Raw genomic sequence first — 16,132 nt, 5'->3', positions numbered from 1 at the left:
GTCTATGAGTCTGTTTCTGTTTTGTATTTATGTTCATTTGAGCAATCTCATATGGCATTTTTCATTCTTTCTGGCTTACTTCACTTAGAATGACATTCTCCAGGGACATCAATGTTGCTGCAAATGGCATTATGTTGCTTTTTATGGCTGAATAGTATTCCATTGTATAAGTATACCACATCTTCTTTATCTAGTCATCTGTCGATGAACATTTAGGCTGTTTCCATGTCTTGGCTATTGTAAATAGTGCTGCTGTGAACATTGGGGTGCAGGTGTCTTTTTGAAGTAGGGTTCTTTCTGGATATATGCCCAGGAGTGGGATTCCTGGGCCATATGGTAAGTCTATTCCTAGTCTTTTGAGGAATCTCCATACTGTGGAAAACAAATTTTTTTATAAAGTAAAACATACACTTTCCATATGACCCAGCAATCCCATTTGTAGGTATTCACCCAGTTGAAATGAAAACATATTCACCCAAAAATCTGTTTTGCAAATGTTTATAGCAGCTTTATTCATATGGCTACAAACTAGAAACAACCCAAGTCTCCCTCAACTGATGAATGGATCAACAAACTGGGTCTTTATGCAGTGGAATACTATTCAGCAATACAAAAGCAAACTACTGGAACACACAACAACATGGAGAAATCTCAAATGCATTATGGTAAGTGCATTATGAAAAAAGCCAAAATCAAAAGGCTACAGACTGCATGATTCCATTTATATGATATACTGGAAAAGGCAAACAATAGAGAAAGAAAATTTATCAGCAATTCCCAGGAGCTGGAGGCAGGGAAAAGGACTGACTACAAAGGGCCTTGGGGGAATTTGTTGAGGTGATGGAAATATTATACTTATCAACGGTGGTGGTGGTTAGAAGACCATGTGTGTTTATCAACACTCACAAAACTGTACACTTAGAAGGATGAATTTCCCTACATGTAAATTATACCTTTAAACAAGGTTGGAGGGGAGGGGAGGGGAGGGGAGAGAGTTATATCTGTAAACTATAGAATCAGACTACGAGAGCTCTGCCTCTTTCTAAATGTGGATCTTGGTATATTCTCGAATTCTAAGCACCAGTTTTCTCAACTGTGAAGTGAGAATAATAACAGTATTTACCTCTTAAATTTGCTAGCTTTCCTTGTTGCTGTTTCATCAGTAGTTATTATTTGATGTACTATTATATACCTAACACTGCACCTGACATTGAGGATACGGAAATGAACCTGTGACATTGCTCCTGACTTCCAGAAGGCTACAATATTGTGAATAAACATTTCCTAAATGGATAAATGAACACAATTATTTAATTAATGTTAGATTATTACAACAGTTACAAAAATTAACAAAAGCCAATGGTAAGCACCTATTGAGTCAAATTCCTGTTAATAATTTTAAACATAGTTCAAGAATTAGCAAGAATTTTCTAAATAGGAATAGAAATTTCAAGTCAAAGCTAAGAAATTCTATTGGTAGCCCAGCCATTTCTAGACTTATTTCTGCAGATAATTTTTAAAGACTTCAAATTGCATTTATTTATAGTTTATCGGATTCAGAAGGAATGTTCATTTGTTCTCACCAGTTCATTCTAGCATTTAATATTACTTTAATTTGAGTATCAAGACAGCACTATAAAAAGAACATGAAATTATGTTTCTTCACTTATCAAGACTTCATGTATCTGGATAAAACATTCCTCTAAAAAGATAAAGCTAAGCAGAAATCACTTAAAATGTATGAAGTGACTATGAAGTATTCCCAAAAAGTCTGCTCCCTCCAACCACAGCTGAATTAATGACTCTACCTTTATATTACATCGAAGGTCCGATCATCTGTGTAAGCTACGTAAGCACTACAATCACACATCATATATACACACCCAATACTTCTCTCTGCATATCTTGTACCTCTCTGCCCCTCAATAAGATGGAATATCCTTACTTCAGGCTTAAAGCAATAAAAGCATGAAAAATTTATGCCAGAACTTACTATAGCTACTTTTATAGAGTTAATCACATTTTCACCATATTCATTATGCATTTATTGAAATCCTATTAAATGCTCAGCTCTGACAGGATAAAGCTCTACAGGCAGTTTGTTTTAAATGTGTCCTTTCTATTCAAAGCTAAAAGAAAATCAAGCTATTCTTATTCCAAAGATTTCCTATCTACTGTCATCTCACTTCATGTCTCAGTAAAACACTGTGAGAAGTGTTCTTGGAGTGTTATCAACTAAAAATTTTGCAACAAGTATGGCTTTTTTGCACAGGATTTCACACTGAATAATATAGTAACATCTAGAGATTCCTAACCTAGTTTTAAAAAAAAGAGAGAACATTTTAAAAGATATTTTAAACAGCATGACATATGCACAAGGGGCTTCTCAAACAGAACCCACAGACTCATTTTCACCATTTCACTTGCTCAGAACTACTGTTTTGGAATATGGAACCCACCAATACGGATCTTCCAAAGTTTTACATGTTAAAAATATTCCTAAGGATTATATCTCTCATTAAGAAGCCAGTCTGTGAAAAGGTATAAGAGAAAAATAAAAATTCAAATGATCACTAAAACAAGTCAAAATAAAATGAGTAGAAAGGTCCTTTGGACAAACCCAGAGTAAATGATTACTGGCTAGCTTACCTTGCTTTTTTCCATTAATATTTTCTAAAACACCAGAGAGCTGGCTGTCAAAGCCATGTTGAAGGCCACTCCTTTGCTTTTCAAGGTGACATTCTTCCTCAGCAACAGAAGAAAGCACATGTAGTGGCTTTTGGTCATCAAGGGTCTGATTGGGCCACTGGGACCTTAACAAACATGAGTCCTTTGCATGTTGGCTAAGTTTGGGGCTTGAACTTTGGGCAGAGTCCTGCAAATCACTATTACAACAGGAGAAATGGTCCACTTCAAGAAACAAGGAGTTTGTGTCCTCTTGGCTCCAATCATTGCTTTGTTCTTCATCTTCAAAGTAAGTTTCCTGAATCTGAGTATCATGTAAGTCCTGGTCTAGCTTGTCACTCAACTTAGAGTCTTTTTTGCTGAAGTTAACCAGCGAAGCAGATAATGTATCTCCTGCTTGCTGGAGAGCTTCATAAACCCGAGATATCCAGGAAGAGAGAGGCTGGAAGAAGTTCTGAACATCCTGAGATGCCATGGCCAACAGCATGGCCGGGCTATCTGGTGTCTACAAGTCCACTTGTTCCGGTCCTCCAGTACTCTGGACTTAATGTGAACTACAGAATAAGCATGATGAGACATTAAATTGGAGGTCTCTTAATGGCTGTGAATAGTTCACTCTCAAAACTTCTCAGCTGAAATAGAGGAAAGAAATACTTACACCTGTTAAAGTTACAACCTCTGGCCCATCACCAAATTCTTACAATCAGTATTGCACAGTATTTGGGGACAAAAAGGGATCATCATTGAAATCTTTATGGCAGCTAAATAAAAATGACTGTGAAAGTCCAGAAGTAGATTATTTCAATGCCTATTGACCTCTGAAGACACAAGCAAAACTTCCATTAGCAGTAACAGGCTCTATTCATGTGGACCAAGAGAAGTCTATCACCTTAGACCATCCTTAACAGTGGGAAAAGGATAAATGAATCTTCATTAAGAGGCAGTTAGACATGACATTTCAAAATACACGAAAGGTTGGATGCTTCATCTATGAATCTGCAGATCCTAGAGAGCAGGCTAATAAGCATCTCTGCTTTGTGACACAAAGATTTATCCTTTCAAAGGAAAGGTGTGCCTGGAATTAAAAATCTTTGAACAAATCTTAAAGCAGGACTTTGTATGCATCTTCTAGAAATTAAACCTATTCTTGGGGAACAATCAACCTCTCAAAGACTGAAAGTGGCAAGTAGATTATGCAGCGTATCAGACACATGTTCCAAGCATTGGAAGTTGCTTTTGTCTGTGTTCCAATCTCCCAAAGATAGCCCTTCACAACCTGCGAGACTGCTGAGAAATAATTCTTCCCACAAGATTTACCGCTGGAAGGACGCAGCTACAAGAACTCAACAGAGCAGCAGGACACAATGAAGACTCAGGATAAATATCTATACTTTCACAGATATACACGCATACAAACACATACACATACCCATGTACACAGAAGCATATGTGTGTGTATTATGTATGTACATACACATCTTATTGCCTTTACACTGCTCATCTAAAGCCCTGGATCAATGTTATAAATGACAGCAGAGCCTAAATTCACTGCTTGCACTTAATTACCCCATCTTTTATAGTAATAGCTTCCTTCTGACCAAGGCTATCAGCAATTCTGTAAATTTCAGCCCTTCTGACCTCAGACTCCTCCATTTGACATGATTGCCTACATCCTCTTAAACATTTCTCTTTAGATTTCATGACAGCCATTCATAGATGCATTGATTCATTCAATAAACAAATATTGATTAAGAGCCTATTAAGTGCTGGGCACAATGCCAGGTATAAGGTAACCCTGAGGTCTCTGTTCCCATGGAGCCCACATTCCAGTTAAAGGGAAGCTAAGCTCCCTACACTTTCCTTATGCTGAATAATTCATGTGTCTGTCTTTAAGACTCTTCCATGTCTTCTCATCAACTACATATATGCAATCATTCATTATCCTATAGTTTCTCCTTTTCCTCCTTTACACTCATCAGTTGGGAGAGTTGACCCCATCCATAAGTCTCAATACTTTATTAAAAAATTCCCAAATATACATCTCCAGCCCTTAGTTCAATCCCTCTTTCCAGGCTTGCATCTCTGATTATCTAAGCCAGTTGTTCTCAAACTTTGCTGTGTCAGAATCACCTAGTGAACTAATAAAGAACACAGAGGAGATAAACAACAAGGTCCTACTATACAGCACAGGGAACTATATTCAGTATCTTGTAATAGCCTATAATGAAAAATAATAGGAAAAGGAATATATATATGTATGTATCTGTATATATATGTATAGCTGAATCACTATGCTGTACACCAGGAACTAACACAGCATTGTAAATCAATTATACTTCAATTTAAAAATTAAAAAAACAAAACAAAACAAAAAACACAGGCTGGTTGAAGGAATAGGATCTGGACCTTCGAATTTTTGTCAGGTTCCCAGGGTGATTGTGACATTCACCAACATTTGAGAAATGCTCATCTAAGAAAATAGCTACACTTGGGTGTCTCACTAAAATCTCAACTTCGGTGCATCAAAACCCAGCACATCACTTTTGCTACAACAAGTGTTCAATCCTCTAGACTAACAACATTCTAGTGGTTGAGAATTTCTCTCTTCAATCCTCCTTTCCATTCCATCCATCCCAAGTTCTGCTAGTTTGGGGTCTGTGAAGACTCTTCCATTACATTTTGTATAGTGACCACCTTTCCCTACACTCCGATTTCTTCAGCTATTACATACCTGGTTTCAGTCTCTAGTCTTCCCCAGCTTCTATCCATCCTCTAGGTTTGTTGACCATACCTGACCTTGTATCAGGTTTATTGCCTGTCTCCTCCCATAGAACGCAAGTTCTATCGAAAGCAGGGATTGTCTGTTTTGTTCTCTAGTTTATTCCCAGCGCCTACAATCATGCTAAGAAGACAGAAAATCCTCAGTAGATGAATTAACAAATCCCATTTGCAATTGTGCATAGAACAGTGTCTAGTATATAGTATGGACTCAAAGTATGTATTCATAGTATGTTAAACTGATGAATAAAACCTACTCAGAGCCGTGGAAAACATCTTAATGTCACCACCCAAATCCCCTGCTTGGTAACACTGAAAAGTCCTTTCAGAATTTGTTCCACCCCACTTCACTACCCATAGTTTTTGTTTGTTTGTTTGCTTTTTCTCCACAAGTATTTTGCTTAATTTAATATGCTTTAAGGCATCACAGATCTAGAAAGTTCCCTGAAAAATTGCTGGGTTTAGCTTCTACCACTATGTTTTAGGTATATGAAATTCGTAAAGATAGAAATGACATTTCCTCCTTCATATTTCAATAGTCCTTTTTATTGTTCTATTATGCAGAGAAAACTTTGCTTTCATATACAACCCCAAATCTGTGAATTTACACCAGCATTTTCTTATCCAATCTTGAAACTAGTAACAATTCATGTTCTTGGTCTCGTATCTCCATGTCTTCTGTAATCTCTGTTCATCAAACCCTCATGGCAATATTTTTAAAAATAAATCTTGCATCAGCCCCTCAGTTTAAAAACAAAACAACAGCCAAAAAAAAACCCCACGAGAGCTCCCTATTTCTTCTACTGTAAAATTTGAGCACTGGCAAATGTTAATTCATGTTCCGTGACACAGAGTTTCCTAAAGAATTAATTTGAATGCCTCCAATGCACTACAGTCCTCATCAATCCTTGCTGTTTTTACCCACTTGCTTAGCTCATTTCTTTGTAACCTGTCTGACCCCTGGAGGCATTTGGTTTTCAAGTCCTACCCTATAGGAGAAAGTTTACATTCTTTACCATAGCAAACAAGAGGAGAGATGCTCAAAAAATGTTAAAATCAGCACTGGGAAACTGCCCTTAGTGCTAGAGGGATCCCTAAAGGCCTCCTGCGGAGTGTCAGCTCTTTACCTGCTGAATCACTAGCTGTGAGGAGGTTGGGGGTGGGTGCAACAAGATAGTGGAGGGGGTCTCAGGTCAATGGATATTTATCAACCAGCCTGGAACTATTTCAGTATTTTCACAACTCACAGAGCCCTACCTTCTGTCCTAACTGAATGTCCAGCTGTGTGAGCTGTCCCCACTAATCCCAACCCACAGTGGGGACTCAGCCACTGCCCACCACCCCTCCTTGTAGAGTTCCATGTACCCATCATACTAACACACTTACCATTTTCCAAAGTGACTGGCTTTTTCCTGACTTCGGTTTGCTCTGCCCAGGATGCCTTCTCTCCCTACTTTGACTGGTAAATACTCACTTATTCTTTAAAATGAAACCCCTATGTTAACCTCTCATCGGCAGTCAAAGGTGTGACCTCAGAGTGCTTTGAGTGTGCCTTTATGATATAAGGTTTGACTTGTGGTAGTTATTTGTCAATCTTCCTCTTCCAATGGACTATGAGACCATATGTGCTGGGACTGTGTTTGTGCTTTACGGCTCCAGGACCCACACAGGGTAGGGACACCATAGAAGTTTGCTGAATGAGTGAATGAATGAATGTATGAATGAATGAAAGTTACTAATGAAAAATTTTAAAGCCAAGTAGCCCTAATTCCTTCATTTTTCTTCATCTGTAAAGTTAACTCACTAGAAGACCTCTAACAGTTCCTTTCTGCTTTGAAACCCAAGAATTTACCAGTGTGGGCCAAAAAGCATTTTAATACTGAGGCTGAATATATTCAGCACTAAGTTGCCTTTTCAAGACTGGTTCTTTACTTTCGTCAGTAAGCACTGTCAGATGATCTCAGAATGACTGGAAAGAGATCAAATCCCAGTCCATGTATGAAAGGGTGTCAGCTGTTAAATTCCAAAGTACTTAAACAGAAGAGCACCTACACCTAGAATCTAAAAAATTACCTAGTTAGCAGTACTAGGAAACTTTCATTTCATATTAAAGCAGTCTGAAGCCAAAAGGGCTATGAGCTGGCAGAGTAACCATGGAGATATCTTTGCTGCTTAGGTAAATTTCAACTTAATTGGTGGAGCATGCCAAGGATAATATCAGATAGGTACCTGGTACCCTAGTTTTTGGAGGCTTTCTCATTGCTTAGAAGACAAAGTTGATTCTGGTGTGATAATAATTTTTTTAATTGAAAAAAAAAACCTATATGAGAAAAGAAAAGAGAAGACAGTCCAGGTCCCTGGATTAGAAGGAATACATATAAAGTCTGGGGTAGCTGAGAGGATCCATTATTTGAATTAAAATAGTTCATGAGATTTCATTACTATGAGAAGTATAAAACAAAACAACAAAAAACATGTCTGTGTGTGTGTATATGTGTGTGTGTGTGTGTGTGTGTGTGTGTGTGTGTATATGTGTGTGTGTGTGTGTGTGTGTGTGTGTGTGTGTGTGTTTAACACACAGGCTCCTACCACAGACATGACCAGGGCCTTCTGAAATACTCAGAATAAACTAGCGATCTAATAAAGAATTACTAACAATTGATAAGTAAAGATGAAAGGAAAGCCACTGACAAATTCCTAAGGGCTACATTTCTTTAAATTTCATTTTAATTAGAATTCCATTTTAATTATAAAAGTGTTTAATTAAGGTCATTTTAAAGATAGGAAATGACTAAACAGTAAAGAGATGTGTTTATATAAGGGAAAAACTATCAACTACCTGAGCCATGTGCTTTATCACATGTTTTGATCATCCTCATCAAGTGCAAATGGAACAGAAAAGAAGCGTGCCGTACCCAGAATAATAATATTCACAGTCTTTTAAAGGCTGTTAGGTAAATCTTTCTGACCTCATTTCCTATCTGATGACAGATGCTTGGATGGAGGAGAGTTACGACCTAAGAAGAAAACCAGTTTCTAGGGGCCATGCCTTCAAAGTCTATGTCATTTTGCTGAAAGCGCAAGTGGACTCCTGTAAGCACGTGTAGTTGTTAAAGGATGATCAGCTCTTGGGAGAGAGTCAGATAGATACATTCTGAGAGAAAAGAAAATGTTTCCAATGAGGTGGTCCCCAGGTAACCAAACCCCAAATCAAAATCTTATACAAGTTCATCTACTGAAGTGTGTTAATGTTTAGCATTTTCTAAAGGAGAAATCAGTTTGGAAAATCTACTCTTCTTATTCTCTACCAAGATCTGTAGGGCAATCATAAGTAAAAGGCAAGAATACTGGGCTTATTTAAAGTGCCTTCTCACAGCCATCAGTTAACTTTCTTGTGTCATCTATTAGATTAGATAACCATCTGTTACAGGGTTATTTATTACTGGTTTCCCAGAGTGGTCATGAAGCTAATTAAGCCTATAATTTTTAGGACAATTACCATGCCTTGAGGAGAAAGGCATTTTTGTATTACCTAGCGTGAACAAGAAGGCTTAGAAAGATGAATAATGCATGGAGTCAAAATAAGAACTACAAAATGGGCTGCAATCCATCCTGAACATGATTCAAAAGAGTCTACAGGTGTTTTCTGTTAGGAGCAAATTTGTTGTGTGGGTAGGAAAATGTGCCACTGAGATGAAATATCTTTTGTACCATTTGTCCAAAATGTGTTCTAATTGCTGGAATCTTAACAAATGTGAAAATGGACTATTGAGAACTCTAGATGTCAACAATATGGATACAATACAGCCATATTATCATTGCTGAGGCATGGGCAATCCAATAGACCCTTTGGCGGGGAGCAATTAATATAAAGCAAAGGGTGAAACTGCCCTATAATCAAACTATACTTTCATCAGTAGACATTGAGAAAAATGAGTCAGGAAAATGAGAAAAAAATAAAAAAAAAAAAAACTAGCAATGGCTTCACAGTCACACAAAAACAAGGCTTTGCTGGATCTTCTCTCAGTCATGGCAGAGCACGGGGCAAATCTTGTTACCTGGGTGCCCCTGTCTTAATCTGTCCTATGGGGAGCACCCCCTCTGTCTTGCAGTTCACTATGGAAATTAGATTACACAGTGTTTCCAAAGCATCTAGAACAGAGGCTAGTACTTAACAGGCACTTAGTATCAATTATTCAGTACTAAGCCAAAATTTCTGATAGTTTTAAAGGTAAAAATGTATTAAGCTCTTGTAATCTTTTCCTCAATGTGGTAAGAAGACCTCAGAAAAATGACCCTATCATTATAACTAATATTTGCCAAACAGTTGACAGTACGCAATACTTTTTGACAACATACATGAATAAAAACTCTCGGTGAAAAATTTTAGCCTTCCTATTTTGCAGCTGAAAAAACTGAGGCTCAGAATGAGTAAGTGACTTGCCCCAAGATTCATACCTATGATAAAGAGTGGAACTGGTATTCCAATTCTCTATTGCTGAATTCCAAATTCTTGCTTTATCCGCTATTCCACATCTTCACAAAACGCCAGTAAGACAGTGAAGACACTAGAAATCAAAAACGTAAAAGTATTTTCCTAATAAGTGGCCAGTGTAGGGTTCAAATTCAGGTTTGTCTGACTCCAAAGACTGTTCTTATCCTGTTTCCACTCCACCTCAGCTGTCTCTTAAAAACTTCTCAATTTTTCCAAAACAAGTGTGGTAAAGTAAAAAAAAACAAAAAAAAAAAAAACCAAAAACTAAACTACTACCTAAGTCAAGGAAGTCTTATTTTAAAATATATTTTTCAAACTCCATGCACAGAACTCTTTGTATATGAGCATGATGATATGAAAAAGACTTGGGTCAGCTTGAGAATTTTTAATTGCTTGAGGGTTTTTTTTGCCACTGTAACAACAGCATCTTTTAAGTACTCTCCAAATTTAATAAGCCCATTGAGCATTTTGCAGCATCTATTATATTCAAAGCAGAGACTTAAATATGCTCCACAAATACTCAGTTATTATATAAACACATAAGGTCTTCAGCATTTCCAGAGGGACAATTTAACATGGTTTTAATGATACAGCTTTCTTAAGAGACTGTCGCTGCTCTTGCACAGAAACCCATTATCAGCCTCACACATAGTAAAGTTTTTATAGGGAATTTAACAGTGAATATATCTAATTAATATTTACCTTTTTAAAGACCCAATCAAAATGAAGAATCTGCATAATCCTAGCTATAAAGGGATCACAATCAACTCCCAACAAGAGTGCACCTGTGTTCCAAGGCCACTGGCACCTATCAACTGGCCCCAATAAAGGAGATTCTGAAATCTCAAATAACATCCACAGTACAAAGGAATGTAATTAGAAGGTGATGGAATGAAACTGAGAATGGCAAAACGCAGGCACAATTAATAGGAATTACTCTCAGGCTAGGAGGTGTACCAGATTATTGATTTTGTCCCAAGAGAAGAGAAAGAAATATCATTTGAAAATGCAGTAGACTCAAAGATAAGGGAAAATCATGGAACTAAGGTAACTGCAGCCCTCTGGAGATAGATTAAACAATTCTCTAAATGTCAGCAATCATTTAGTGTTAAAGTTTTTTCATTAATTATAGAATATCAACTTTATGAAAATTTGTTATAAAAAAGACAGAAAAATAATGTATAATCCCTCCACCTTAACCCAACTCTGATGATTTTTGCATATTTCTTCTATCTTTTTTCCTTGTAATTTGCACAGAATGGTAATCATACTCCATAGGAACCTAATAGTTTTCCTTATTCCTTATCTTTCTTCTAGAATTCATCTGCAAGGCCTACCCATTCTCCCATCTCTTGAATCTACCTGCCTTCTCCCACCTGCACAGGTGATACCCAAATCCAAGTCACCATTATTTCCCATCTGAACCACTTCAACAGCCTCTTAAGTGACCCCTTGTTTGCTCTCCTACCCCCCAAAATCCTCCACAGGACTTAGAAGGCCATGCATGGTTTGACTCCTTCTTGTCTTTAACCACTTTATATGATCTCTGTTTTTGAGCATCTCACCTCCTCCTCTCAGCATCTTACTTCACCAGGCTCCTCCCACTGGCTGAGAAAGTTATCCTCCCTCCAGGATTCCTTCTCCTGTCCCCCAAAGCCCATTCACCTCCTTTCAGGACTCAGCTTACACTTGGCTTTTCAGCATGCTTTGCCTGACAACTAACCCCTATAATCCAGACTCAATTATGTCCCCCTGAAATATTCTCTTCTAGTACCTCTTCCTTCTTCTTCTTAACACTTACTGTAACGGCAGCATACTGATGACTTCCGTAATTATTTCTTTTAACATCTGTCTTCCTCAATAAACTAGAAGCTCCATGAGACCAGGTGTTAATTTTTGTCTTTGGCCTGTTGTGGGCATCTAGTTGAGTGACTACCATAGTATAGGCAATCAACAGTTTTGAATATCTGAACACACACATACAATATTATATCCTACTTCTCTCATTTAACATTTTAAGGCATTTTGCACATTTTCACAGTGTTTTGTATTGACCATTTTTAAAGATTTAATATTTTAAGAACTAAATTTTCAATTAAAACCTGAATGAATACCTTTTCCCAAATTAAAATCTGTGTAAGTACCTATGTTCATAACAATATGTGATCTTTTACATGTCAAGAAAAAATATCCAGTATTCTCCACTGGAATGAGAATATAGTTAAATTATATTAATTCAGACATCATAACTTGACATTTATAAGAGCTTTGACAGGAAGCTAGGGTAAAGCTTACTTCTATATTTTCTATTAAAGTAAAATGATAAAAGTGAACTGGCTAAACGAGATCGTCATCAGCATCATCATCATCAGAATATTTCAGGGGACAATTTACCTTACAATGCTGCTTTTTTTCCCCCCATTAAGAGGCTGGGAGAAGGCCCTAAGGTTTTTCTTCTCTAATCAGGTCCCAGGTAATTAATGCTCATGTATAATGTCCATTGACACCTGTTGAACAGCAAAGTTTTATTAAGGTATGATTAACAGGTCATAAAATTCACCTTTTCTAAGCATACCATACATTCTAATCATAAAAGGTTCAGTATTTTTAGTAAATTATCAAGTCATGCAACCATCATTATAGCCCAGTGTGAGAACACTTTCATTACCTCTATAAGACCCCTTATGACCTTACACAATTAGTCTCCATTCCCAACTCCAGCCCCAGGAAACCACTAATCTACTTTCTGTGTTTATAATTTGCCTTTTCTGGGCATTCCATATAAATGGAATCATACAATAAAGAAAAAGATTGTGAGAGACAGTGAAAATAACAATCAAATAGATACGAGGCACCATCGGCCAGTTCCACTTCTGCAACTAGCTATGGTATTGAGAAAGATGTTTAATTCCGTAGACTTCCATTTCCCCATCTGCAAAATGATAGAAGTGCACTTGGAAAGTTGTCACTATTCCCTTCAGATAACATTATGAATCAGGATCTTGGGGACCTCCCCTTAGCTACCCTCCTTTAGACTTTGTGCTACTGTTCGCATCCAAGACACATGAAATTCTTGTCGCCTCAAACATACATTTGATACAGACATCACAAATTCAAGACTCAAGCAACCATATCAAACATATAGAAGGCATTCAAGAAATATTTACTGAATTAACTGAATTTTGCTGGCCTCTGCAAATTAGGTTTGCTTAATCCTGTCAGATCTAGGAATGGTTTTTACAAATGTTATAACTATCTGCAAAATACTGGATGATGCAAATGTTGGCTTTGCCCTGGATATGATGTTCCTATCTTTCTCAGAATCTTAAAAGGGCCCCTTCTCCCCTACTGTCAACTTCCATAAACAGCACAGATTAGTGAGGTTAGTCTGTCTCTGAAAGACACCCTGCAATCAACACTTACACAAGTTTTAATCTGGTTCCCACAATGGTGATGAGGGAAACGGCAATTTTTCATCTAATGAGATTTTCATTTATAACCAGAAAACCATTCTGGCACAAATTATTAATCCATTGCACACGTTTCTGCCAGGTCCTAGAACCTGGCCTCACATTCTTATTTCCACTGGCCCCCTTCTGTCTATGAATGAACACGTCAGTACTCTGAAGTTGAAACTCTCAACCTAAATCAATGTTAACGAATGTTCAATATTTTTCCTTGTTTTCCTTTCATTTGTTTATACAAGCTACAAACTAAGCAGGTAGTAAAACTGTTCATTACTAAAATGACGATTGCTACACATTTTATCTCCTTCATTAGGTCTCCTGGGGTCCTTGATGACTGGGCTCTTAGAATAGTAACGCTAATAACACAACAATGTCAATACTTCTGTGTCTGGCAAACATTAATAATCAGATCCCCCTGGGATCCCCATCAAAAGCAACAGCCTTAATGGGATCTTTGTGGCTGCAAACAAGTAGGTTAGGTGAGTGGTACATGATGACTCTCAGGTCTACCAATGCAAAGTGGCCCCAAGCACAGAACATTGGAAAACATTCCTTTTACATTTCCCTTTCCAGTGGCAGGGAATTTCAGATAAGAACTGGGAGCACTGTTTTCAAAGCATGATAGTAGATTCAAACATTTTTAATTAACTCTCCGTGCATATGCGACCTATTTTATAGCATTATATATAGTTATACAGACTGCATCTATTCAGTCAAACCAAAATGCTAGTTATATTTCTATTTTAAGCCAACAATGCCTGTCTTTTCCTTTTTTCTTCTCTTTCTTTTTTAATCCTTCCAATTTCTCACTAAAAGATGTGAAAGCCTGCTTGCTGAGGAGTAACAAATACCTTTGCAGTCTTCTGTTAGCACAGTTCAGTTCCACTAGGATTTACTACCATCACCCATAAATGGATCCTGCTTTCCAGTAGCAAAATACCAACATTTCATTCCAAAAAGCATACCATAAAATATAAATATGATTCCTGCAAAAGAACAGCAAATGGAAAGAAAGGAATTTCCTCTAACTGATATGGAAAATGACATTTCACGCTGGTGTCCCATTTCTCAACAGAGTCTCACAAAAAATACAGGTTTGGGGTGAGTTTCAGATTTGGGGGAGGAAATTCACAATGGAACTCTTACCCTAAAATGTTCTTAAAACTAATCCCAGGTAGGTCTTTGACTACAAAGCCTACCCATGGGAAAAACAAACATTGAAAAGGACTCTGACACCGTTTCAACAAAGAAAGATGAGGTACACAGTACATCTTTAATAAGCATTACTTTTTAGGGGCAGAAGAGTGAGGGAGGAATTTAGGAAGATCAAAGACCGACTTAACAACAACAGCAACAAAAAGCATTCTGCTCAAGTATCCAAGTAAGACAGTGACAGCTTCATCATACTTTCTACAATGTGCCGTAGAAATGCCATGATTTCTATTTTGCTTCAAGATAACTTAAAAAGAAATATTCAAAGAGTTAAAGCCCTAAAGGTAAGGTTTTCTCCATCACCCTCTCTCTCATCAAGCGGCCCACACTTGTGCGGAATGACAACTATAAATTACCACTCTATGGTTAATGCTCACTAGGGAAAAACAAAAAAGAAAAGCAGTTTTTAAGCAGACAGCAATTTCATTCTATAAAACTGACGTTAATTGTTCCTAAGTAATAAGAGCTGTTTTGAAAATCTAGAGTAGAGAAACTAAGAAAATAAGATTCAAAATGTTTTTGGGATTCCTAAATGCACATGTTTCAAATAGTACCTGTCACCTTGTCATTAAACCTCAGTCATAAAGGCTGAATAATATAAGCTTGCAATGATTATGGGAGAGTTTGTGAATAAGGCATAGGCTCCTTTAAGTAGGTTTTAGAGACATGTAGATATTTTAATGGAAATGTATAACCATAGACATGCCCTTTTTCTACCTGAATTTGTCAGATTAAGGAAAATGATGACATTTTTAAACCTGTTACTCCAATAACTAGCTTAGAACCAATTACTCAAATAGCTAGTTAAGCATATACTCACGGACACCCACTTCAATGCAGAAACAGTGACCTGTGCTCCCAACTACTCTACACAAACAATAATCCTTTTTCCCTGCTATGCACTCATCAACTGATTTTTTTTTTTAATTTAAATCATGTGTCTTCTTAAAGTACAATGAGCATTGCTGACAAGAGAAGCACAAAAACCCAGCATCCTGTGAGAACTGTAACTCACGCCACCTACGGTATCCTCCAGACAATGTATTTCTGGAAGATATCACAGAGTGAACATGTTGTTAATGATGCCAATATACAATTTCCTCGTCTATAAGTGAAAGTGACATGTTCATCTCCAATACATCAAAATCCCTCAAAACTGCCCATAAAGGTGGTGAAATAGTTTCATTATCTCCAGCAAAAGGATGTGTGTTGAAGGCCCCCTCAGATCATTGTGGGGACCCAGGCTGAAGGAGCGGAGAAAGGATTTCAATCCACCAAGCAGTCAACATCCAGCGGGTGCTTCTACATGGACCACCAAGGTCTACTGAGGTCTACCAAAACTCAGTCATGAAATTCTATGCTATGGCTTGTCCAGAAACAAAAAGGCTCAGAGTTTCTGCCAAACGCTGACTTGGGACATATATCTATATATGTCAGGTATAGTTATATAGATATAGATACACCCATATGTTATAGAGTCACCGGTAAGGTGAAA

General features: G+C 37.4%; 1 protein-coding gene across 3 annotated transcripts in view; it reads right to left on the bottom strand.

Annotated features, from left to right (window-relative positions):
• Positions 1-16,132, bottom strand: part of SYT16 (synaptotagmin 16) — a 212,661-nt gene that overhangs the window by 88,859 nt on the left and 107,670 nt on the right. The window contains exon 1 of one of the 3 annotated variants that reach the window (XM_010976672.3): positions 2,650-3,279. The exons of the other annotated variants lie outside the window; for them this stretch is intronic. Within the exon in view, the coding sequence (XP_010974974.1) occupies positions 2,650-3,172 (523 nt within the window). The 5' untranslated portion in view covers positions 3,173-3,279. Of the gene's footprint in view, positions 1-2,649; positions 3,280-16,132 lie in introns of those variants that run through there. 3 annotated transcript variants of the gene reach the window in all.

Source organism: Camelus dromedarius, chromosome 5 (genome assembly GCF_036321535.1).
Source record: "Camelus dromedarius isolate mCamDro1 chromosome 5, mCamDro1.pat, whole genome shotgun sequence".
Taxonomy (NCBI): Eukaryota; Metazoa; Chordata; class Mammalia; order Artiodactyla; family Camelidae; genus Camelus; species Camelus dromedarius.
The sequence above is the reverse complement of the archived record's forward strand: the minus strand, read 5'-3'. Positions and strand labels throughout refer to the sequence as shown.